At 41.7% G+C, this 26,803-nt stretch overlaps 1 protein-coding gene across 1 annotated transcript in view; it reads left to right on the top strand.

The window, feature by feature from the left end:
• Nucleotides 1-26,535, top strand: part of LOC115146275 (coiled-coil domain-containing protein 9B-like) — a 55,024-nt gene extending 28,489 nt beyond the window's left edge. Inside the window, exons 7-14 of the mRNA XM_029688264.2 lie at nucleotides 18,202-18,386; nucleotides 20,358-20,407; nucleotides 20,529-20,579; nucleotides 20,709-20,805; nucleotides 22,075-22,108; nucleotides 22,246-22,942; nucleotides 23,276-23,358; nucleotides 23,829-26,535. Of these exons, the coding sequence (XP_029544124.1) occupies nucleotides 18,202-18,386; nucleotides 20,358-20,407; nucleotides 20,529-20,579; nucleotides 20,709-20,805; nucleotides 22,075-22,108; nucleotides 22,246-22,942; nucleotides 23,276-23,358; nucleotides 23,829-23,855 (1,224 nt within the window). The 3' untranslated portion in view covers nucleotides 23,856-26,535. The remainder of the gene's footprint in view (nucleotides 1-18,201; nucleotides 18,387-20,357; nucleotides 20,408-20,528; nucleotides 20,580-20,708; nucleotides 20,806-22,074; nucleotides 22,109-22,245; nucleotides 22,943-23,275; nucleotides 23,359-23,828) is intronic.
• The last annotated feature ends 268 nt before the right edge of the window (nucleotides 26,536-26,803 follow it).

Genomic DNA, 26,803 nt, shown 5'->3' with positions numbered 1-26,803 from the left:
CTCCACAAATGTCTTGTTAACAAACTATAGTTTTGGCAAGTCAGTTAGGACATCTACTTTGTGCATGACACAAGTCATTTTTCCAACAATTGTTTACAGACAGATTATTTCACTTATAATTCACTGTATCACAATTCCAGTGGGTCAGAAGTTTACATACACTAAGTTGACTGTGCCTTTAAACAGCTTGGGAAATTCCAGAAAATGATGTCATGGCTTTAGAAGCTTCTGATAGGCTAATTGACATCATTTGAGTCAATTGGAGGTGTACCTGTGGATTTATTTCAAGGCCTACCTTCAAACTCAGTGCCTATTTGCTTGACATCATGGAAAAATCCAAAGAAATCAGCCAAGCCCTCAGAACAAATTGTAGACCTCCACCAGTCTGGTTCATCCTTGGGAGCAATTTCCAAATGCCTGAAGGTACCAAGTTCATCTGTACAAACAATAGTATGCAAGTATAAACACCATGGGACCTCGCAGCCGTCATACCGCTCAGGAAGGAGACACGTTCTGTCTCCTAGAGATGAACGTACTTTTGTGCGAAAAGTGCAAATCAATCCCAGAATAACAGCAAAGGACCTATTTAAGATGCTTGAGGAAACAGGTACAAAAGTATCTATATCCACAGTAAAACGAGTCCTAAATCGACATAACCTGAAAGGCTGCTCAGCAAGGAAGAAGCCACTGCTCCAAAACCGCCATAAAAAAGCCAGAATACGGTTTGCAACTGCACATAGGGACAAAGATGGTACTTTTTAGAGAAATGTCCTCTGGTCTGATGAAACACAAATAGAACTGTTTGGCCATAATGACCATCGTTATGTTTGGAGGAAAAAGGGGGAGGCTTGCAAGCTGAATAACACCATCCAAACGTGAAGCACGGGGGTGGCAGTATCATGTTGTGGGGATGCTTCGCTGCAGGAGGGACTGGTGCACATCACAAAATAAATGGCATCATGAGCAAGCAAATGTATGTGGATATATTGAAGCAACATCTCAGGACATCAGTCAGGAAGTTAAAGCTTGGTCGCAAATGGATCTTCCAAATGGACAATGACCCCAAGCATACTTGGGGACAACAAAGTCAAGGTATTGGAGTGGCCATCACAAACCCTCAATCCTATAGAAAATTTGTTGACAGAACTGAAAAAGCGTGTGCGAGAAAGGAGGCCTACAAACCTGACTGTTACACCAGCTCAGGAGGAATGGGCAAATATTCACCCAACTTATTGTGGGAAGCTTGTGGAAGGCTACCTGAAACGTTTGACCCAAGTTAAACAATTTAAAGGCAATGCTACCAAATACTAATTGCGTGTATGTAAACTTCTGACCAACTGACCCAATGTGATGAAAGAAATAAAAGCTGAAATAAATCATTCTCTCTACTATTATTCTGACATTTCACATTCTTAAAATAAAGTGGTGATACTAACTGGCCTAAGACAGAATTTTTATTAGGATTAAATGTCAGGAATTGTGAAAAACTAAGTTTAAATGTATTTGGCTAAGGTGTATGTAAACTTCCGACTTCAACTGTACATGTAGACAGGTGTGTGCGCCTTTCCAAATCATGTCCAATCAATTGAATGTGGACTCCACATGGACTCCACTCCTCAAGTTGTGAAATCATCTCAAGGATGATCAATGGAAATGGACTCACATGAGCTCTATTTCGAGTCTCATACCAAAGTGTCTGAATACTTATTTACATAAGGTATCTGTTTTTTTATTTTAATGCATTTTCAAACATGTCTAAAAACCTGTTTTGTATTTATTATGCATCCCCAACTACTCTTCCTGGGGTCCAGCAAAATTAAGGCCGTTTATTCACTTTTAAATACATTATAATTAATTCGCAGATTTCATAACAGGCCCCTACTCCACCACTACCACAAATCTACAGTACAGAAATCCATGTGTGTATAGTGCATATGTTATCGTGTGTGGGTGTGTATGTCTGTGTGGCTTCACAGTCCCCGCTGTTCCATAAGGGGTATTTTTAATCAGTTTTTTTAAATCAAATTTTAGTACTTGCATCAGTTACTTGATGTGGTATAGAGTTCAATGTAACCATGGCTCTATGTAGTACTATGAGTCTTCCATAGTCTGTTCTGGACTTGGGGACTGTGAAGAGACCTCCTGTGGTATGTATTGTGGGGTATGTATCGGTGTCCGAGCTGTGCACCAGTAGTTCAAATAGACAGCTCGGTGCATTCAACATGTCATAAATTCCTATCTCTCATAAATTCAAGTAGTGATGAAGTCAATCTCTCCTCCATTTTGAGCCAGGAGATATTGACATGCATATTATTAATATTAGCCCTCTGTATACATCCAAGGGCCAGCCGTCCTGCCCTGTTCTGAGACAAAAGCAATTTTCCTAAGTCCCTTTTTGTGGCACCTGACCATGACTGAACAGATCCTGTAGGACCTGCCTTGTTGATAGTGCTGTTAAGAAGGCAGAGAAGCGCTTTATTATGGACAAACTTCTCCCCATCTTAGCTACTGTTGTATTATGTTTTGACCATGATAGTTTACAATCCAGCTTTTCTCCAAGCAGTTTAGTCACCTCAACTTTCTCAATTTCCACGATTTAGTTTAGTCAATGATTTCTCCCAAATACAGTGCTTTTAGTTTTAGAAATAATTTATTTATTTATTTATTCCTTGCCATCCATTCTGAAACTAACTGCAACTCTTTGTTAACCTCTCTTGGGTATGGGGCAGTATTTTTACGTCCGGATGAAAAGCATGCCCAAAGTAAACTGCCTGTTACTCAGGCCCAGAAGCTAGGATAGGCGAAACCCCAAGGACAAACCATCCCTCCCCCCAAAATAATTGCATTTATTTATTTGACCAAAATAGGAACACATTCTTATTCTTATTTATTTTCAATGACGGCCTAGGAACAGTGGGTTACGGTTATTGGGTTACTCTTTTCAATGTCTATCACTTTTATTACAAGGCGAAATCCTCCCAGATTGCAGTTCCTAGGGCTTCCACTAGATGTCAACAGTCTTTAGAAATAGTCTCATGCTGGTTTATCGAAAAATGAGCCAGAAATTGTAGTTTTTCTAGGTGGCTCCCATCTTGGCTGTAGTGTTTCCAAGCGCTTGGAAGAGAGCACGTTCTTTGGTATTTTTCTCCGGTAAAGACAATAACGATTCTCCGTCTTAAATGTTATAGTTTATTTACGTATTAGGGTACCTAAGGTTTGATTATAAACGTTGTTTGACTTGTTTGGAAAAGTTTATTTGTAATGTTTGGGATTCATTTTGTATGCATTTTGATGGAGGGAAACTGGATGGATTATTGACTGAAGCATGCCAGCTAAACTGAGTTTTTATGGATATAAAGAAGGACATTATCGAACAAAAGGACCATTTGTGATGTATCTGGGAACCTTTTGGAGTGCCAAAAGAAGAAGATCATCAAAGGTAAGGCATTTATTATATCGCTATTTCTGACTTTCGTGGCGCACCTGCCTGGTTGAAATATGTTTTTCATGCTTTTTTATGCGGGGCGCTGTCCTCAGATAATCGCATGGTGTGCTTTAGTCATAAAGCCTTTTTGAAATCTGACACAGCGGCTGGATTAACAAGAAGGTAAGCTTTACTTTGATGTATTACACTTGTGATTTTATGAAAGTTAAATATTTATAATTCTATAGTTTGAATTTCGCGCTCTGCAATTTCACCAGATGTTGTCGAGGTGGGATGCTACCGTCCCACCTGCCCATAAGAAGTTAACTGTTGCAGTCATTTCAGTCACTGTAGTAGCTGACATGTGTAGTGTTGAGTCATCTGCATACATAGACACACTGTCTTTACTCAAAGCCTGTGGCATGTCATTAGTAAAGATTGAAACAAGTAATGGGTCTAGACAGCTGCCCTGGGGAATTCCTGATTCTACCTGGATTATGTTGGAGAGGCTTCCGTTGAAGAACACCCTTTGTGTCTGTTAGACAGGTAACTCTTTATCCACAATATAGCAGTGGGTGTAGTCAACACATACATTTTTCCAGCAGCAAACTATGATTGTCAAAAGTTGCACTGAAGCATAACAGCCCCCATAATATTTGTATCATCAATTTCTCTCAACCAATCATCAGTCATTTGTGTAAGTGACCTGTGCTTGTTGAATGTCCTTCCCAATCAGCGTGCTGAAAGTCTCTAACCCTAACCCTGTCAATTTGTTTTCTGTAAAATAACATTGTATCTGATCAAACATTTTTTTCCAACTTTAAGGGTTGGTAACAGGCTGATTGGTCAGCTCTTTAAGCCAGTTAAGGGGGCTTTACTATTCTTAGGTAGCGGAATGACTTTTGATTCCCTCCAATTCTGGGGGTTCACACTTTCTAGAAGGCTTAAATTGAAAATATGGCAAATAGGAGTGGCAATATCGTCCGCTATTATCCTCAATTTTCCATCCAAGTTGTCAAACCCCGTTGGTTGATAGTGTCATGACCTTCCCTCCTGTGTGAGGATCAGAGAGAGCCCCTCTCTCTCCCACCAGAGAGGAGGGGGGTGGAAGGTGGCCATTTTATGATGGTCTTAAATACCTTGCAGGAACTTTCTCTCCCACTCTGCAGAAATAATTCTCTCTTTTACAACAGAGAGAATTATTTTATAGTACTGTAACATCCAATATTGGATAATGAAACAGTATTTCTGTAATCCAAACATTTGGAATTGTCCGTGGGTATTTAAATAACAAATCTTAATTTTGAGATGTCATTAAAGACGATAGAACAACATAACTATCTCTGAAAGTGTACATTTCCAAGTTGTCAGGTTTACATCTAAATGTTGTGGAACTCATATGATTAAATATGAAACTATTTGTGATAAGATGAAATGTGATTTTAGCCTTCTAAATGAGAATAGTTTTTCATAAATGTTCTACCCAGTCAGTGACCACACCCACATGAGCACAGACATTATGTCGGCGTCATGGAACGCCCGCTTTTACCATCGTGCATAAAACCCCTTTCACATTAGACCAAGCAGAATACGGTGTAAGCCAGATGTTGCAAATGGTTAGACTCTACCAGACCAGTTACGTGCCCCACGAGCTGAATGCGTCACAAATCCTCTTACGAGGAGGAGTAGTAGGAAGGATCGGAGGACCAATGCGCAGCGTGGTAAGTGTCCATATTGTATAATAAGAATAATGAACACTGAACAAAACAATAAACGACAACGTGAAATAACAAAACCGAAACAGTTTCGTGTGGATCAAACACTGACATGGAAAACAATCACCCACAACTCAAAAATGAAACCAGGCTACCTAAGTATGGTTCTCAATCAGGGACAACGATTGACAGCTGCCTCTGATTGAGAACCATACCAGGCCAAACACAGAAATCCCAAAACATAGAAAAAGGAACATAGACAACCCACCCAACTCACGCCCTGACCATACTAAAACAAAGACATAACAAAATAACTAAGGTCAGAACGTGACACACACTCACTTTAAGGAATTCAAAATTACAATATATACTTGTCTGTGTAGTGTCAGCGTTTGTTGCTGGCAAATATTCTTTACATCAATAACATAGGAATCACTATAAAACGTATCGTATTACCTCATATACTCTATATTAGGCCCAGCCTTTGGAAATCTGTTTTTTCCTAGATATGGCTACTGTATTGTGCTCACTACATCTGATGGATCTGGATTCTGCTCTCAAGCAAATTTCTGCAGCCTTAGTAAAGATGTGATCAATACATGTTCATGATTTCATCCCTGTGCTGTTTGTAACTACCCTGGTAGGTTGACTGATAACCTGAACCAGGTTGCAGGCACTGGTTACAGTTTGAATCTTTTTCTTGAGTGGGCAGCTTGATAAAAGCCAGTCAATATTTAAAATAATCCAGAAAAGATACCTCTGATATTACATACATTATCAAGCATTTCACACATGTTATCCAGATACTGAGTGTTAACACTTGGTGGTCTATAGCAGCTTCCCACCAGAATGGGCTTTAGGAGAGGCAGTATTTAACATGAGATCCTATCTAATCTTTACAGGATGTGGTTCTGATTATAAACAGCAACACCTCCGCCATTGGCATTTATATATTTTCTGTAAATGTTATAACCTTGTATTGCTACCACTGTATCATCAAAGGTATTATCTAAGTGAGTTCGAGAGTCAGAATATGAATGTCATCTTTTACTAGCAAATTATTGATTTCATAAACCTTGTTTCTTAAGCTACACATGTTAACTTGGGCTATTTTGATCACTTTTCCTCTAAGGATGCTTACTTATTTTTATTGCTTTACTGGGAAGCTTAGCAGAAGTAGATACGCTCATGTTATTTATGTTAGTGCAGGGTGAACTGCAAACAGTGAACTTCCTCCTAGGGCACACCGGCTCAGTGCCAGCAGTATAAATCTGGTTCATAGGCACATGATTACTGCATACTATAGCTGTAGGATCAGCAGAGGCATTCAGGACAGTTAAGAGAGGCATTAATTAGGTTACTTACATTCTGTCTACCAACGCCCCTGGTAATGTACATTTGCTGAAGCATTATGACAACTCTGCGTCACAATGGTAGGGATTAGCTGAGCTGGGCTTGGGTCATTGATAAGCCATTGTCTCAACACAGTCTTATAATGCTCTGAAACGGTCCAGGAACCCAAATTATTGAGATCCTTATAAAAAATGTGTTTTGTTTCCAAAAGTTATCGAAATTGTCAACAAAAGTTACACGCATTGAGTTGCAATAATCACGTAGCCATTTGTGAAGAGAGAGAATCCTGCTAAAGTGTTCAATGCCACAATTCAGAGGCGGCACAGGGCCAGATATGATGGGTATTTTGTTAGTGTCTAGCAGACTCTTTAAAATCCAGTTTCAACTGTTCAGAGCTGCCCTTCATAATGTAATTTAAACCCACATGGACTACGATAGGATCAATTTCAATGTCCTGACGTAGTACATTCGGGAGCAGCTTAGTAATGTATTTTACCTGAGCTCCGGGGTAGGACGTTGTTTTTGCACCAGGAATGGTCACATTTCTTACCAAGGAACTACCCAAAATCATATCTGGCGAGAATGACGAGGAAATCCACCCACTCCCACGCTTCACAGGATTTGGAGAACCCTTTATGGATGGGCGAGAGGCAGGATAACTTGAGCCCGTTGCTCCCGGCTCCTGGTGCAGTCCTCCAACAGATGGAGAAGCCCTGCTTGATCCAGAGCAGGGATGGAAGGTTGCCGACATCGACTTTGAAATTGTAGTAGTATGCACTGCGGCCGCAGACACCGGCAACCCCAGCGACGAAGGTGCAAGAAGATCAGGCTCCAGGACGTCTAAACTATTCATTGTTTGTATCCGCCCCGGGCCTCTCGTTGGGAGTGTAGACTGCTTTGTGGGAGGCCGCTGTCTTTGGCTTCCACGGCTCGTGACATGCGACCATCATTGATTGCCTTGCTCCTCTTGCTGTGCTCCTTCGACTCCGCTATCAGATGGGGGAGCTCCGGGCAACATCGATCAGTCGGATAGCAAGGCAGAGATGCATCCAACAAGCGTGAATGTCGTCCAGCCACCGGCGTATAAAATGTAAACATTCCACTCTGTGTTTTCCCCAGTTTCTTATGTAGGCTGACGACCTGCGTGATCAAGAAAGCCACCTCAAGCCTATAATCCCTGGCAAGTAAATAATTGCATTGGAACTCTGAGTGATCCGGTTTGTCCTGAAACAAAGCGTAGTAGATACAGCTCCTACAGCACTGGAACTGTTTGTTTATTTCTCCAGACAAAGAGGGCTCCATTGCAAAACTCATCTGGTACCAAATTAATTAGCTTGATGGCTAACAGCTTAGCATCTCTGTCAAGCAGGCTTCAACCTGTCTGTTAAGCGGGATTCCGGGTCAAGAAATAGCGGTCCTAGCTGTTAAAAGGTAACCGAGATGAGGAATCCACGCAAAAACAAGTTTGGTTTTCACTTTATCATTATGGGGTATTGTGTGTAGATTGACGAGGAAAACAATTAATTTAATGCATTTTTAGAATCAGGCTGTAATGTAAAAAAAATTAAAAGGGTCTGACTACTTTCTGAATGCACTGTATTTGACCCGTTTGCACCTTACTATTTCACAGGAGTAGCATTTGAAGTTTTTTTCTTCTTTCAAAATGTTTTTTTTGTTGCAGAAATACCTTCTGGAACATGTGAACTTTCATGTGCCTTAATAACAAACTTGTATGCCATCTGTAAATACGAATACAATTGTTAAATTTTGAGCCTAGTTGGTTTAGCCACTAGCCATGATTGGCTGAGATTATGGGTGGGCTGGACATGCCTAGAGATGAACTCAGATTGGTCTGCCATTTAGCGTGCTTCTGTCTATAACATGAGATGCTCAGTTTGTGTGGATAATCCTTTCTACTGCAGCTTTTAATTTTTACAACTGAACGTTTTGCTACTGCTCTCAACAATGCTGCCCTGAAGTTAGTAGCGCTATCAACATAGCTCAGTGGAAAAAAGTTGGATGATGATCGTGCCATGCTGACACTCTCGGACTCTGAAAATGAATCAGAGGAATAAGGAAATCCCTGATTTAGGTAAAAACATTCTCATTGAATCAGACATTGTAGAGTCTTTTGATGACAATGGTGGTGAAGAAACGGTGTCATTGTCACGGAAGAAGTTGACAGTTTTGAAATCAGTGGAATGCCGGTGGAAGCAGCAAGATTGCCAAAATCCGGAGAGAGTCCAAAAAGAGAACACAACAAAGGCTGTTGTGTAAAATACCTCACTCCGGATTACATCTTCAAACTAAGGGCAACCATGGCATCCATGACAGAGGGAGAGAAGCGTTCATCCATGCATACGGGTAAGAATCTCACTACATTTTCAGATATTAAACGTTTCTAATTTGTGAGAAAGTTGTTTTCATTGCAAGTTAAAGGATACTGTTAGCTAGCTCGCTAACATTAGCTGGCTGGCTCGCTAGCTAACATTGCTTGTTTGATCTGTGTAGTAATACTATTCGTTTCTCAGAAACCCATTTATATTGCTAGATATAGCCTAATGTTAGCTAGCTAGCTAACATTGAACCTAGTTGTTAGCTTTAGCTTCCTCCATGGTAGTATTGATGCATTGAAAACAACTGGGAACTCGGAAAAAATACGAGGTCAAAGCATGACGTCAGTGATCTTCAGGTCGGAAAAGTCGGAGCTCTAGAAAGAAGCCCGGTTTCTCGAGTTGGAATTCTGAGTTGGATGACAGTTCAATTATTTTTTCCCCAGTCGGAGCTTGTTTTTTTAGGATATAGGCAGTTCTCAGTTTTGGACTGTTTCGTTCCGGAACCTATTTGCGAGATTCCTGTACCTCACGTGGTATGACAAATAAATGTTCACTGTTTGCAATGTAAAAATTCAAATAAAAGCAACCAGCATTAATTTGAGTTTCCACCTCTGTAATTATCCTGCCCCCTAAAAAACGTTGCCTAATGTGAAAACATATATGATATTCTAAGAATGATATTGAGCCTGATATTCTAAGATTTGATTTGGGTTGGGTAAGTCGGGGTATATGGTTTGAGCAACATTGTAGCCTGGAGACCAACTCGTAGCAGTTACTGTGGTGTGAGAGAAAAGCATGCCTGTATGTCTCACAGAACCAGAGATTCACTTTCTATGAGCTCTTTCCCTCGCTCTGCTCTGATAGACTTGAGCCTGCAACTACCATCTCTCCAGAGTTGTACTGAATGTATTTCTTTATAGAATCATAGTCATGTGAATAGATGTGGTGGTGCTGTATCACCCCTGATAAATGTAAATACATTTGCCAAAGTTCTAGAATTACTGCTGTCTGTTCAGAAATAACATAATTCAGAATACTACACCAGCAGTAGGCCTATAATTTAGACATATGGGATCAATAGCTTTTTTTTTTAAATGGCCTAGCAGTGTATTGTGTGTAGCCCAATCACAAGGTTACCTACAGTTTATTTTATTTTACTTAACTAGGAAAGTCATTTAAGAACAAATTCTTATTTTCAATGACGGCCTAGGAACAGTGGGTTAACTGCCTGTTCAGGGGAAGAACGACAGATTTGTACCTTGTCGGGGATATGAACTTGCAACCTTTCGGTTACTAGTCCAACACTCTAACCACTAGGCTACCCTGGGAACGAATGGTAAATGTCGGTGAACAGCATGCAGCCAAAACAGGCCTTTTTGCAATATTTCAAATACAATCGTGGGATAGCACAGGTTGGAAAGCAAATGGCCCCTGCTGAAACAAAAATACATATCTGTCTGTAGGCTATGCAACTATTTTATCAACTTACAAATAGGCCTATTGAGCGAACAGCATTGTTTTTACAAACTAAAACGAGAGCGAGAGACTTTTGCCATGAGCACATCGGCCATCGCAGGTGAGTGAGCTGCGCATCATTGGGTGAGTCATTGAAACTGGAAAGTTTAGGACTAGGCTTAAGACTATAATTTCCTCCTCATATTGTGTAGTTTGGGTGTCTCCTCCACACACACATACCTAGGCTATTGATGGATTGAAGACGAGGTTGTTGTTTTTTTATTCTCAGTTTGTCAGTGTCAAAGTAGCCTGACATTTCAATCATTTGTGCGGTATTAAAAGAGATTCTGCTAAAGTCTCCAGTCATGTAAAATTACATAGAATTGCATGAAATGCGTTTATAAAAAGGCCCAATTTTTCCCACACCCTAGGCTACAAAAGAAATTCTGCAAGCCCCTCTGCTCTACTGCTATAGTCTAGACCACTATACAAATGCGACAATATGCATACAATGCTTTACTATAAAGGTGATGTTCTGGTGCCTCAGAGCTCTCCAAGTCACCTTCCTCTCACGCTCACTTTTTTGTTCCGGCACCTACCGATTTACAAATTAAGCAGTGGATATAGGCTAAGGACAAAATAAAATAAAATAAAGTGCATTTTTACTACTACTTTCATCACTGGGGTGGCAGGATAGCTTAGCGTTTAGAGCGTTGGACTAGTAACCGGAAGGTTGCAAGTTCAAATCCCCGAGCTGACAATGTACAAATCTGTTGTTCTACCCCTGAACAGGCAGTTAACCCACTGTTCCTAGGCTGTCATTGAAAATAAGAATTTGTTCTTAACTGACTTGCCTAGTTAAAAAAAGGTAAAATTAAAACTTTTAGTCTTGAAATCTTTGGTTGTTTACTACACTGTTAATCCTTAAAGAGATGGATGGGGTTAAGGCTTAAGTGTCACGTTCTGACCTTAGTTCTTTTGTTATGTCTTTGTTTTAGTATGGTCAGGGCGTGAGTGGGGTGGGTTGTCTATGTTCCTTTTTCTATGATTTGGGATTTCTGTGTTTGGCCTGGTATGGTTCTCAATTAGAGGCAGCTGCCAATCGTTGTCCCTGATTGAGAACCATACTTAGGTAGCCTGGTTTCACTTTTGAGTTGTGGGTGATTGTTTCCGGTGTCTGTACCATACGGGACTGTTTCGATTTTCGTTTGTTCTTTCACTTTGTTATTTTGTAGTGTTCAGTTTTACATATTAATGTGCAAATTGTCCTCTTCTGACGAGGAGTAAGAGATATCGGACCAATTTGCAGGGTGTGAACGATGCTGAATGGCTGTCGACAAAGAAGAGTTCTCCAGTAGGTGTGCCAAAACCAATTTAAGTCGCTCTGGATAAGAGCGTCTGCTAAATGACGTAAATGTAAAACACTCACGGGGCCATTTTCTCAAGTGGGGTTACAAGTTTATCAACTTTAAAAGCAGAATTATTTTCCCATTGTTCCTCAACTGCAGTGTATAATATAACATTTTCTAGCCATGAGTCTACTTTTTATACAAAACAAAATTTTAAATGTTGTTACATAGGACCGAATCCAGGTGGTGGGTCACATATTCCAAATCAGTATTCTCAAAACAATCCCTCAGTATTGAGACTGCCTCTGTCTAGGGCCTCACTACTGTCTGAGTTGGTGGCTCCTTCGTGAGTTGCTGCTTGTTGGTGGAGAATAGGAACAGAGAGACGTGATCTGATTGGCTGAAGTGGGGCCGGGGGGTGGATTTGTACGTGTCACAAATGTTTGTGTATACATGGTCAAGCACGCCGGATCCTCTTGTGGGGCAGGATACATGTCTTAGACTGCTTCTGGTTGAGAGGATTCTTCTAATATTCTTGTACAATACACTGAGTGCCACCATTGGTGTTTGCTTGTGGCGGTATGTACACAGCTGTGATAATAACAGATGTGAATTCCCTCTGCATATAGTGGGGTCGGCATTTTATCGTCAGAAACTCCAGGTCAGGTGAACAGGAGCTTGCAATGTTTTCAACTTCGGTACACCAGAAATTGTTTGAGGAAACATCCCCCAACCCCCCCAAGTCTTACCAGAAGCCGCTGTTCGATCCATTCGGAGTATGGTGAAGCTGTCTGGCAGACGAGTGTATTGTCCGTAAGGCACGTCTCAGTAAATACAGACACGGCATTCTCTGATATCCTGCTGCGATTGAAGACTTGCTCAGTTCAAAGTAATACAATTCCAGCAATTGGACATTAGCCATCAGGATACTAGGAAAAGTAGGCCATGTAGCACGTCTTTTCAGCCTCGCTTTTCCTCCTCTTCGTTGCATGCTTTGCTTTAGGTCATCTCGGCCAGGGGGAACAGGTAAGCCCGCTGTGCGTGGAACAAAGTAGCGAAACTACTATTCCAGATCTGCGAGACTAAGCCATAAGTGTGTAGCTTCCGATTCATGATCCAGAAGTGTTTGTCGGTATTAGGAAATTATTACAAACATTCTGAGCAAACAAAGTAATAATTAACTCAAATAGCCATAAAGTTGAGCAGGAATCGGCACAACGCGTGCCCTCCTCAGCGCCACCAACCCTGTGTTTTAGGTGTTGGTGCAGGGTTTTGTGCCATAATTTGCATTAATGCTTCAGATGCGGTGGTCACGTTCATTCCAGTTTCTTTTGTCATCAATTTAACTTTTCCTTGCCTGTGCAAGAGGATTTTTCACATTCCTCTTAAACTTTCATTTTGGCACAAATTCCCTATTTGCCTTTATTTTTGTTTGTTCCATATCAAGGACATTATTTTCCACAACTGCCTCTTTAGCTTTCAAAGCAGCATACTCAGACTGTGCTTTCATTCTAGCACCTGATCACTTGACCTTGTGCCGGATGCATGTGACTTTTTTGATAAAGCAGATGCACTGTCATGTGGACCAATGGCACTTTGCAATTCTGAATCATTTTTCGACTTGGATGCACTTTCTGATACAACAGAGACACTTTCATCTGAACCAATGACACTTAGCAGGTGTGAATCCTTTTTCCCTTTACCATGCAACCAAAACCCCACTTGATCTAAACTCATTTGAAAAGCAATCATTTTTGTTCCTACCAATCAGCATGATCAGACTCTTTCCTCTTCAGACAATATATTATGCACAGCCACATACAGTTCCATAAACTCAGCCAATTAACCATTGAACACATTAACGTTACTACTGACAACGTCATCATTTTCACCACCATCCATCAATGCTTGAATTGCATTATTTTTCTTTGTTAGTCGAGCTCCCATCCACCTTTCCAACTTTTTTTCCACCAGAGCTTCAGAATGGGTGCCTGCCATTTCCATTCACAATTTTCAGTTCCACACTTCAATATCAACAGTGCATTTCCAATAGCGCTTAACAGCTTCCCATCGCACGGATGGTTCATTTACAGTTGAATAGCTTGTGACAATGTTTCCAAACCAACATCACAAAGAAGTTGCTTAACTTGAAAATTATACCCGTACTGTACTCACGGTTTCTTTGGTTGGCAGCGCTGATTTGCTCCAGGTGACTTGATACATCTATAAAGTGTGGAACTTAAATGTGGTGGCTTTTGAATAGCCGTGGGAAAACTAGTTCCACGTTTGAGACGTACATCCAAAATCTGTTTTAGAAAACCCAAGAATCCAAATGAAATCGATGAATCAAACTTGACGTTTTATTTGTGGAACCCAAAATGTTAAATGCAAGGCAAACAAAGGTTTCAATATTCCAGGTAAACAAGAAAGATCAGGGTAAAAATGTATATGGTTCAGAAAATGTATGCCATCCCAGTATCACAAACATTTTCCATAACTAGTAGGCACTTACTTCCCCTCCTTATACCCAATATGCACCTATCTGGGGAAAGCCCACCTGTACTTCCAACTGATTGAGCCTAGAGGGCGTAAGTGCCATATTTTAATTCAAATTATAGGACCATAATAAGAGGCCACATAACCAAATATGTATATAGAAATGCAATATTATATTCTTAATGAGCAATGTCATCTAATAAACACATATTTGCATAACCAAGGAAATATAGAAACAGACTCCAACACTCCCGGTCTTTGGAGTTGAAGAAGACTGCATCTTTCCCAAAACAAAAGTATCGCCCCCTCCCTTACACCCCCCTCTGGTAAGTTGTCCCCATGTGCCACCTGTGCTCTTGGTCTGTTAGTGTTGCCAGTCAAATATAGGGTAGGAGCAGGGCAGGTAGGGTAACAGATCAGGAGTGTGATAAACACCCAGAAGCAGGAGGCAGGCAGGGAGGGAACAGAGCCTTCAGAGGAAAGGGAGATACGTAGTCAGTTGTACAACTGAATGCATTCAGCTGAAATGTGTCTTCCGCATTTAACCCAACCCCTCTGAATCCGAGAGGTGCGGGGGGCTGCCTTAATCGACATCATTGGTGCCCGGGGAGTAATTGTTCTTGGGGGTTAACTGCCTTGCTCAGGGGCAGAATGACAAATATTTACCTTGTCGGCTCAGGGGGATTCGACCAAGCAACCTTTCGGTTACTGGCCCAACGCTCCTACCCGCAAGGAAGGAGCCACATGACAAGTGATGCTGTTCTTGTCCCACTCGGGTATACTACGTTGGTGTGTTCTCAGCCCGGCTGTGGAGAATGCTATGGAGTTACGCAACCTCTTCCATCGTGGCTGGTTTTTGGATGCCAGAGTTGCATAAGAAGAACATGATCAGAGCTATGTTAGCAGTTATGATCTGATATAGCCTAGATATGAAGTTGTTCTGTTTTGGGAGGTATCCAACACCGCTTCGGAATAAGTATGGTCATACAGTTCAAGACAAGACGGAGCCCAGGGTATTCAATGGACACCAAATAGAATAATAAATATAAAACCTATTGAACTTAAGTCCAATCAGTCTTGTTTTCATTTTCTGTTGAAAAATGTTTTGCTACAATGCCCTAATGAATATGACCCAGGTTTTTTCTGTTGGCCAGTGTGCTGCTCCTCCCTGAACCCCTGTAACCCTGGGAGGGAGCCCCAGCAGAGGCAGGAAATTGAAAGTGCTAACTAGTGGTGTGCTTGAAGGAGCCAGCGGGAGCAGGCCTGTTAGAACATGTGAGACTTGCCGTCCCCTGTGGCCCCTGCATCCCCCAGGACCGGGGAAGAATAGACAAAGAAGAGCGAGGAGAAGCAAACCGAGAGATGATCACGGATGCCACGTTCCCGATACTGCCTGCAGGAGAGCCACATGTTTACCTGTCTCTGATTGGTCCACACCGTGGAGGAAAACATCTTTCTGCCTGTCCCTAGTTTATCCCTCTGTGCCCAATCAGTGGTTTTCGTCTGTCTGTCGGTCTCCATTATTCTTGTCTCCTGACTGCTCCTGTCCAGTCGTAAAAACCCTTCACAGAAAGAACATGAATGGAACCACACATTGCTTCTCCTGGTTTGTAGAGTAGTATCTACACTACATGGCCAAACATTTGTGGACACCCCTTCAAATGAGTGGATTTTGATATTTTAGCCACACCTGATGCTGACAGGTGTATAAAATGAGCACACAGCCATGCAATCTCCACAAACAAACATTCGCAGTAGAATGGCCCATACTGAAGAGCTCAGTGACTTTCAACGTTACACCGTCATAGGATGCCACCTTTCCAACAAGTCAGTAGTCAAATTTCTGCCCTGCTAGAGCTGGCCTGGTCAACTATAAGTGCTGTTATCTTGAAGTGGAAACGTCTAGGTGCAACAGCTGTTCCGTGGTAGGCCACACAAGCTCACACATCTGGACCGCCGAGTGCTGAAGCGCACAGTGCGTAAAAATCGTCTGACCTCGGTTGCAACACTGATTATCTTGTTCCAAACTGCCCCTGGAAGCAACGTCAGCACAATAACTGTTCGTCAGGAGCCTCATGAAATGGGTTTCCATGGTCGAGCAGCCACACACAAGCCTAAGATCACCATGCGCAATGCCAAGCATCGGCTGGAGTGGTGTAAAGCATTGGATTCTGGAGAAGTGTGTAAGTTATTTTGTCTGTAGCAACACACTCTCAGGAGACACACCCCTCAACTGCACAGTGCACACACTCTCAGCAATGACACGCTCCAGCCTTTTTCCTTACCCTGCTGTTGCCAAGCATCTAATCTCCCTAAAGACAGGAGTTTATTGATATTTGAGATGCATCTTTGGGGCCATGTGACAAGCACATCCATCAACATCCCTGTGTCCCTGAGAATGTTGTGAAGGGCATTTCTTAGAGCTCATATTAGTAGCAGTTTAGTTTGGCCAGCCATGGAAGCCTTACCACTAGTATCATCACGCTACGTTACCGCTAGTATCATCACGCTACGTTACCGCTAGTATCATCACGCTACGTTACCGCTAGTATCATCACGCTACGTTACCGCTAGTATCATCACGCTACGTTACCGCTAGTATCATCACGCTACGTTACCGCTAGCATCATCACGCTACGTTACCGCAGCATCATCACGCTACGTTACCGCTAGCATCATCACGCTATGTTACCGCTAGCATCATCCAGCTACGTTACCGCTAGCATCATCACGCTACGTTACCGCAGCATCATCACGCTAGCATCATCACGCTATGTTCCCGCTAGCATCATCCAGCTACGTTACCGCTAGCATCATCCAGCTACGTTACCGCCAGTATCATCCAGCTACGTTACCGCCAGTATCATCACGCTACGTTACCGCCAGTATCATCACACAAGAAGTCTTCATGGATCCAGCTGTACCAGAATACCCAAGACCTGATCCGAGACCAGAACGGGTCCAGATCCAGAATTCTAAATAATTTCACGAGTCTGGGTCGGATCTGATATGATTGTCAGTGGTCTTGGGTATGTGTAATTTTAACTGACTTGTCCGGAAGGGCCTGTACAGATCCGAATGCGACAGCAGTCTAAAGTCATAGAGCCTCCATGGTGGCAAAAGTTAGGAGATATCTAATCAATGGAATTTAAATTATGGAATTCAAAGCTGAGAGCACACAGGTAGGCAGGCTGCTACTTTATATTCTGAGCGGAGTTGTTGTTATTTGTAACTTTAGGATGAGAAAGCGCATGCACTGCAGCCTCAATTAACCTAGCTAGCTGACATTAGCTAGTTTAACTAGCTTCTCTTGGTTTTGATGCAGTCAAGACAGGTACTGTGTAATCATTTGATAATAGCCTAGCTATGGCAGCTGTTAGTCAACTATAACGCGAGTCAGCTTGGTTGGTTACTGTCCCTCGTCTCTACCTCTCTGTGTCACTTGCTCACAGTACAGCTCCTCCCTCGCCTGCTAGAGCATCACCTCTCTCCCTCTCACGCTGTATCAGTTCCAGTAAATAAAGTGTGTGTGTAAAACATTTTTATGCATATTGGGTCCGGGTGGGAAAGCCCCAGGTCAATTTTGGAACACGTCCAACATTTTAGACCCATGAAGACCTCATCACACTATGTCCACTACCAACACTGGTCAGGCAGGCTGATTCTCAATTTGAAGTATATTAATGAGTGAAACAAGAGGATAACTTGGATGAAAGCCTTCAGACAGTGTAGCACTCTAGGACCCCGGGTGACTAGTCACAATGATGTGATGAAAGCTCATCCAATCTACAGATATGACCTCTTTTATGTCTGAACTAAGAGCACTTGTTCAGTTCTCTCAGACCCCTGCTGTTCCTCTGATCTTCTGGACTGCCCAGAGGCTTCACCAACCCAAGGCCAATTATTATATAAGGCTGTTATTTTGACCTGTATTGCCACTGTCTCACACAAAGTGTTTGAAGAAAGCTTACTCTCACAGCCGAAGTACAGATTGGATATCTGACCATGGTAGGCCTTTTTCAGTTTTCACCACTGGCACTAAGCTATGACTGGTACTTGTGTTCTCCTTGCAGGAGTCTGAGAGGCTAGACCCAGCGGGCGACACAGACCTCACCATCCCCACGTCTAAAGTGGAGCAGCAGGAGTACTTGTGCTGGAAGATGGAGCGTGAGCAGATCGACCGTGAACGCTTGGCGCGCCACAAAAATGCCAAGGGCCAGTGGAGGCGGGCATGGGACATGGACAAAACAGAGAATATGTAAGCCCACTCCCATCCCTGGCTGCTTTGCACTTCACTTCACTTTAGTTTCCTCTGTTAATCATTTCAGTTTGGCTATTATGTTTGCATGATGCATGTCTGAGTGCTCAAATTCCATTTCGATTATAAATTAATGTTACAATTAAAAAATGAGTACTCCTTTGTATGTGCTCGTCTTCTGGTCTTGTTCTCACAACAACTACAGCTAACTACCACACATCTCATCTCTTACCATGCAAAATAGGCCATTCTCTTGTCATTGTAACTAAACTAAAACGTTAACTCATTCACTCATCAAGCAGATTACATTCTCTATTACTTCCTCTATTGAACAATGATTGTATCTCAGTCTTTCTATCTTCTGTACTTCTAAACTTAGAAATGGTTGCATTGAATTTTCTAAAGAAGTGCAGAATGGTGTCTGCACAGAGAAGATAGTGGTATAAACTAGGTACTTTCAGAATGCTAATTTACTCTGGTGGAAGATTTCCGTTGTTGGAGGTATTCACGCGATCCACATTTTGGACCAAGCCCTATCCCATGATACTGATTTCACACGGTCACAAGACTTAATCCAATCAAGTCACAAGACATAAATAACAAGTCACAGCAAATGTAATGATGTTGGCTGGAGACTGGCAAATAACGCTATTAGAGAGGGAGACTGAATGACCTGGCAAAAATGTTTTTGTTCTCTTCTGAGGTATCGTCCTTATTGGATCACCTCTGTTTATGAGCCGTTCTCAGAAAATGGCTTTGATAAATCTTGAAATGGTATTTATCCTATCATCTAACTACCCTCTCCCTAGTACTCTTACCACCCTCTCCCTTTGTCAGCTATGCTAGACATTGGACACTTTCACTAGAAGTTTGTAACAAGCTGACATGCAATGTTTTGGAACCATGGAGAAAGGATAAAAGTAGGCCAGTTTTAGGCCTTGAGCGCCACGGAATGAAAACATCTGCTTATATATAGGTTACATGATTTGAATTTGGAACCCAGTATTTTACTATGTATGGAGCCGCTGTCCTTTCACACAGTGGCGTCCTTACTGCTTAGGAGCTAAATATATGAACAACCCCTCTTTCTGTTCCTTGTTCAAACACAACAGATGTGCTGTGAGCAGTACAGTGGCTGGATAAATAAATGTTCTGTTTAGAAGAAAGAAGCATCAAACTTTAAAGAGACAAGATAATAGGATACTTTTAGCTGGGGCTGGGATGCCTTTCCTTTTGTGGCATGGTTTAAAAAAGGCCTCCGACTAACTAGAGTAGGACAAATATTTTTTGATTCAGCAGTTTAGATGTTGTCAATGAATGAGGAGTGTAGGATCGTGACCTCTAGCTACAGATTTGTAACGTGATTCTCCATTAGCCGTTACAGGAAAGTTACTGTTTGGCGTAGAGCAGAGAATTTTCAACCAACCTTGACGTGGCGATACTATCGTCATTCTCGACTCGGCCAAACACGAATCTTCTAAAATGTTTGTGTCCAGTTGCAGGTGGTTTGTTTGAAGGTATAAAATGCACCTCTATTAAAATAAATATATTTTTTGCTCCATTAAGTAATCCAACAATGTGTAAGCAGCCGTCTTGTCCATTTCAAATCTTCTCTCATTGATTGAGAGCATTTCAAATCTGTAGCTACATGACCTCAAGATATCACAGCCATCTCTGTACAATGTCTCATTCTAGCTCTGAGCTCAGCATGTAATGATTACTTGGAAATGAAAATGGCTGTTGAATGAAAGTAATGGAATGTAAATTGTTAGGTTAGTGGAACAACACAGATACTTGAGAAATGTCCAACCAAATGCATTGGACCCTTCATTAACCCTGGTAGGTAAGATTTTGTCTGTTTACTTTAACACCAAAACCATGGCCTCGTTATCTGGTAGTTCATCTGTTAATGGAACATCCCAGCTGTGTATTAGGTTTTAATTATTTCACTGTAAACTAAATGTCTCTTAGGTTTTCAGATAAATCTCCTAGGGAGAGAGAAAGGGGGCCTACAGCCAGAGGTGAGAAATTCACTCTAGTAAATTATTTTCAACTCAAACACTGAGGAATAGTCAGACCATAATCAAGTATGTCTTATTTCCAGTGATGCCCAATAATTGTTGAACTTGTTTGATTTTCCAGGAGGAAGAAATGCAAAGAGGGGTCACCCCAAATCAAATGCTGATCCACTGGGTGAGTTTGAATGCTTTATACTGTGTACCAGCAGCTGAATCATTTAAATCCTCAGTACAAGCAACCAATCAGCCAATGATGGAGAACTATTCTGCTGTTTCTCTTAGCTTTGCTTGTTTTCATCTCCAGGTCAGCAGCTGGGGGGCAAAGACAAGCGGGGTAAAAATGTTCCAGTGGTCAGCAGTAAAGCCAAGGGCAAGGACCGGCTGACTGGGAGGGCCAGAAGGTGAGTGGCAGTAACAGCAGATTTAATCATAACAGCCTGTGTTGATGTAAGGAAACCACACACCTAGCCTTGCTGTATGCAAAACACACTGGGACTTACTCTAAAGAGCACAACGTGTCAAATGACCAAAAACAGCTAAGCCCACTCTTCCAACTTTTTGCACTGAAGCCATTGGTGAGGCTAGACTACTTTTGGGTTCTGTTAGCGGAGCTTGAGAGGCAGGTATTGGTGGCTGTGCGGTCCTCTGTGAGATTGAGCTGACCAGGGGGAAGAGCAGTCAGGTATGTCCAGGCAGAGTGGTCTCTTGCCAAAGTTGCCTGTTATTAGGTTTTGCTGCTGGTGCTAATTGGAAAAGACCAGAGCGTGAAGAGAACTGCTCAGACCAGCCTTACCTCTTAGGAAAAAAAGTTATATCTAGAACCTTAAAGGTTCTTCGGCTGTCCCCACAGGATAACATTTTGAAGAACCCTTTTTGGTTCCAGGTAAAACCCTTTTGGTTCCATGTAGAACCGTTTTGGGTTCCATGTAAAACCCTTTCCACAAAGGGTTCTACATGAAAACCAAAAGGGTTTTACCTGGAACCAAAAAGGGCTATACCTGGAATCAAAAAGGGCTATACCTGGAATCAAAAAGGGCTATACCTGGAATCAAAAAGGGCTATACCTGGAATCAAAAAGGGCTATACCTGGAATCAAAAGGGTTTTTACCTAGATCCATTTTTTTATTTAACTAGGCAAGTCAGTTAAAGAATAAATTCTTATTTACAATGACGGTCTATACAGGCCAAACTCTAACCCGGATGACGCTGGGCCAATTGTGCACCCCCCTATGATACTCCCAATCACAGCTGGTTGTAATACAGCCTGGAATCTAACCAGGGTCTGTAGTGACGCCTCTAGCACTGAGATACAGTGCCTTAGACTGCTGCGCCACTCTGGAGCCACAAAAGGTTTCTCCAATGGGGATAACCTAAAAACCCTTTTGGAACCCTTTTTCTAAGTGTAGACTGTAGAGCATTTCTCAGGATGTACAGAGGGCAGCCATGATTAAACACACAGGTGTGTAAGTGTACCTACAATCATGCTTCTCTATTTTGTCTCACTCACACTCTCTACATATCTCTCTATATCTTTGACCCCACACAGAACAGATGTCATAACAAAATATGCAGAGTATTTTCTGTGTTCATAGCACTCACTTTGTTATCAGGATACTTTGAAGAATACAGACCACTCCTGTATGTTTCTAATAATTATTTTAATATTTCAGATGGGATGCCAGCGAGGATGGGGAGGATTTGCAGGTGAGAGGTTTAAACTGAATGCTTTGCATTGATGATATACCTGTGCTTTGGTGAAAAATGGCTGTGCTTGGGCTCAACAAAGACATCTTTGTCTTCTTTATCATATAACTAATGGAATTTTATTTTTGCTCCTTCAGGCCTCTAGGACTAGTTTGGAGGAATTCTTAGAAGAGCTTGATGCTTTGGCTGACCCTGACATGGATGACTCAACTGCAGAAACTCCAGAGGTCAAAGAGGGTGACCTCAAAATGGAGTCTTCGCTAACCCTGGATGTGGTGAAGACTGAGAAAGTGAGTGGAAGCGTCAGTCCTGGCCTGGACAAGGCCGAGACTGCTCAGGCCCCAGCCGACCCCCTGGAGGACGGGACATCCAGACAGGGGAAGGCTGAGGCCTCGTCCCCTCAAGCTACAGAGAAGAAGGTCCGCTTCTCAGAGGAGCTCATCAAGGGGCCCGGGGCCTACGAGAAGCCCAGTACTGGAGCCCAGAACTCTGCCCGCTCACAAACCAAGGGCACCAGCGTGTTAAAAGTTGCCTCCCCCATCAAAAACGGACAGAAGTTCGAGGAGCAGAAGCAGTCCCCCAAGGGCGACCAGGAGGATGCTGGTAATGACCTGGACTGGGGGGATCGGCAGGCTGCAGCTTTCCAGGCACAGTGCTCATCTGATGGGCATAGACAGGGTCAGGAGGGCCCTCCGTTTCTTGATGCCTCCAAAACAGAATGTGCTGAAAGCGGCCATGACGGTGTGCTCAGCCCTGTTCTTCTCATTTCACACAGCGATGCCACTCCACAGGATAATTCTGTCCAGCCTTTAGAGCATGCCAAGAGCAATACAGGTAGGCAATGGTTGTTCGTGGTTAGTCCCTGTCAAATATCCATATATACATACTACCTCAATCAGCCTGACTAACCGGTGTCTGCATGTAGCCTCGCTATTTTTATAGGCTCACTCCTGTATTTAGTCTTTTTACTGTTGTTTTATTTCTTTACTTACCTAACACCTTTTTTGCACTATCGGTTAGAACCTTTAAGTAAGCATTTCACTGTAAGGTCTACACCTGTTGTATTCGGCGCACGTGACCAATACATTTTGATTTGATTTGAAATAGGTACAGTGTATAGATGGATCACTATGATGCAATGTAAGTAATGCTTGGTTCCCTTCACAGAGGAGCTGATTGACTCCAGTCTGTCTGTTCTCAGCCTGGAGTCAGGAGAGACTCACCCAACCCACACCACCAGTACCGATAAGGTCAGTATGGACTGAGAGAATATGAACAACTGGATGGATGGATGGAAAGAAATGAGTGCATGACTCATCTGCATTGTAGTCTGGACTATGAGAGGGACTGAATGAAAGAAAGAAGCTGTGGATGGATTGAAAAGGTGATATGAGTGTATGATTCATCATCACTGCAAATTTAGGATTTTTGATTGCTGCATGAGTGCATTCCCTATGGTCTTCTGTAGTGTTTAAGTAGATTTGGAATAGACAAGAGAGACAATGCATGTTCAGAACTACTGTAGCAGGGTGATAATGCATTACCAACCACTGTGGCAGGGTGACAATGCATTACCAACCACTGTAGCAGGGTGATGCATTACCAACTGTAAATATAAGTACTGTATATGCCTTCCTTTTGAGTAAAAACAATTATGTACTTTTACACCTATTTTTAAAAACCACATTGTTTAACCCCTTTTTACTGTTTTGTTTCATAGGCAAGAGAAAATGGGAAGATTGTTTGAAGGACTTTTGACGTTGCTGTAACATTTTCTAGAACTGAACAACAACATGCTTAATTAATTCAAGCGTTTACCATGAGCCTTAGTTTAATACCGCACTTGCTTCCAATAACTCTTTGTAGATGTCCTGTGTCTAGTTGGTCAGGTTAAGACTAACACGCGCAATGTTGTTTCTTTTGAAAGGATGCTAGCTGCTCAAGGTGGGAAAAGGAAACCATACATGTTCAAGTGAAGTCATTTTGAGCCTTTTGTCTGCTTGAAAATACTTTGCTTACAAGCACTTTATTCTTTATTCTTCTTTATGAGGTAGGAGTACTGACATGTCATACATTACTTAAAGGTGGAATCCTTAATGGTAAAACCGCTACGTCCGTTTGCGATATTACAACAAAGAAGTTTTCTCCTCTGACATCATTACACGCGTGATAGAAGAGCACAATATTTATTGCAATTTTCTTTTACCATGCTGCACGGTGCTCCTCAGCTCAGCAATAGTAACAATGGTGGTGGTGGGGCGGCCAGCGGCGCTGTTTCCCCTTACTGAGGATTCCATCTTTAAGTGTGTTATTTGAATGGCTGTTTTTGTTTACATTTGAAGTATTATTTCAAGGTACCAGTCCCAATGCTTGTATTAGTTCAGTTCCTATGGATGACTAACCTACATAACCTGAACAGGCCCTGCCATTAACCTTTGCCAGCCTTAGCAGTTGAATGACAAAATATAATTAGCATTATATGCTAATAGTTGTACACTGACTTTATTTACAGTACTAGTCAAAAGTTTGGACACACTTACTCATTCCATGGTTTTCCATTTTTTTTAAACTATTTTCTACATTGTACAATAATAAAGACATCAACTATGAAATAACACATGGAGTCATGTCGTAACCAAAAACATGTTAAATAAATCTAAATATATTTTATATTTGAGATTATTCAAAGTAGCCACACCTTGCCTTGATGACAGCTTTGCACACTCTTGGCATTCTCTCAACCAGCTTCATCAGGTAGTCACCTGGAATGCATTTCAATTAACAGGTGTGCCTTGTTAAGTTAATTTGTGGAATTTCTTTCCTTCTTAATGCGTTTGAGCCATTCAGTTAGGTTGTGACAAGGTAGGGGTGGTATACAGACGATAGCCCTATTTGGTAAAAGACCAAGTCCATATGTCAAGAACAGCTCAAATAAGCAAAGAGAAATAACAGTCCATCATTACTTTAAGACGAAGGTCAGTCAATCTGAAAAATATCAAGAACTTTGAAAGTTTCTTAAAGTGCAGTCGCGAAAACCATCAAGCGGTATGATGAAACTGGCTCTCATGGAAATTAAGACCCAGAGTTACCTCTGCTGCAGGGGATAAGTTCATTAGTTACCATCCTCAGAAATCTGCTATTAACTGCACCTCAGATTGCAGCCCAAATAAATGTAACAGACACATCTCAACATCAACTGTTCAGAAGAGACTGCGTGACTCAGGCCTTCATGGTCAAATCACTGCAAAGAAACCACTACTAAAGGACACCAATAAGAAGGGACTTCCGTGGGCCAGGAACTTGAGCAATGGACATTAGACCGGTGGAAATCTGTCATTTGGTCTGATGTGTCCTAATTTGAGATTTGTGTTCCAACCAGTGTGTTTCTCTGAGACAGAGTAGGTGAATGGATGATCTCTGCATGTGTGGTTCCCACTGTGAAGCATGGAGGTGGTGTGGGTGTACTTTGCTGGTGACACTGTCTGATTTTATTTAGAATTCAAGGCACACAACCAGCATGGCCTCCACAGCATTCTGCAGTAATATGCCATCCCATCTGGTTTGAGCTTAGTGGGACGATCATTTGTTTTTCAACAGCAAAATGGCCAAAACACATCTCCAGGCTGTGCAAGTGCTATTTGACCAAGAAGGAGACTGATGTAGTGCTGCATCAGACTCACCCGACCTCAACCCAGTTGAGATGGTTTGGGATGAGTTGGACCGCAGAGTGAAGGAAAAGCAGCCAACAAGTGCTCAGCATATGTGGGAACTCCTTCAAGACTGTTGGAAAATCGTTCCTTATGAAGCTGGTTGAGAGAATGCCAAGAGTGTGCAATGTTGTCATCAAGGAAAAGGGTGGCTACTTTCAAGAATCTAAAATAGATTTTGATTGGTTAAACACTTTTGGTTACTACATGATTCCATATGTGTTATTTCATAGTTTTTATGTAATCACTATTATTCTGCAATGTAGAAAATAGTCAAAATACAGAAAAACCCTTGAATGAGTAGGTGTTCTAAATCCTTTGACTGGTACTGTATGTAACTTTTCTAATTAGAAAGCTCTGACCATTGCACTTAACGACTGAGATATGATAGCTCATTCGTTCATATGGTAGTTTACAGCTTGGTTTGGTGAAACCAGTTACATGAAGTAAAAGTAAATTCAAGTGCATTATTTTAGTGTGGGAATGATTACTTTGAAAACCATAACTATTGAATTTTATATTACAAATGCTAAAAAGATCAAATGTAGTTAAAATTGTTTCATATTTATTCAAATATTTTCGGGGAACCCTTTGACTTTAAATTTTGAAATGTTGTGGTATTAACTAACTGTCATTATTGATTTTATTTATTTATTCTCTCATTTGGACTACTGATTGTCAAATATAATTTGCTGGAGAATAAACCCTTGTTGACATGCATTAGCGGCTGGATTGTTTTATTTTAAGGAGGGAAAGGCTATTTATTTGTACCCCTTTGTTTTATTATACTTTAATAGTCTGACAACATCATTTGACAAAGAGCCTTAGCATATAATAAATAGTGTGTTAATGAAGCACTTACTTTGTTCTTTTTAGAGCACTTATTTAGGCAATTCAGTGTACAGCACATGTTGGAGAGGTAACTGTGGCAGTTAACATCTTCAGTTATCTTCTGACCTGCCAAAGCAATTTTACTTTCAGTAGGACT

This window comes from Oncorhynchus nerka, linkage group LG18 (genome assembly GCF_034236695.1).
Source record: "Oncorhynchus nerka isolate Pitt River linkage group LG18, Oner_Uvic_2.0, whole genome shotgun sequence".
Taxonomy (NCBI): Eukaryota; Metazoa; Chordata; class Actinopteri; order Salmoniformes; family Salmonidae; genus Oncorhynchus; species Oncorhynchus nerka.
Note: the sequence above shows the minus strand (reverse complement) of the source record. Positions and strands in the feature narration are given on the sequence as shown.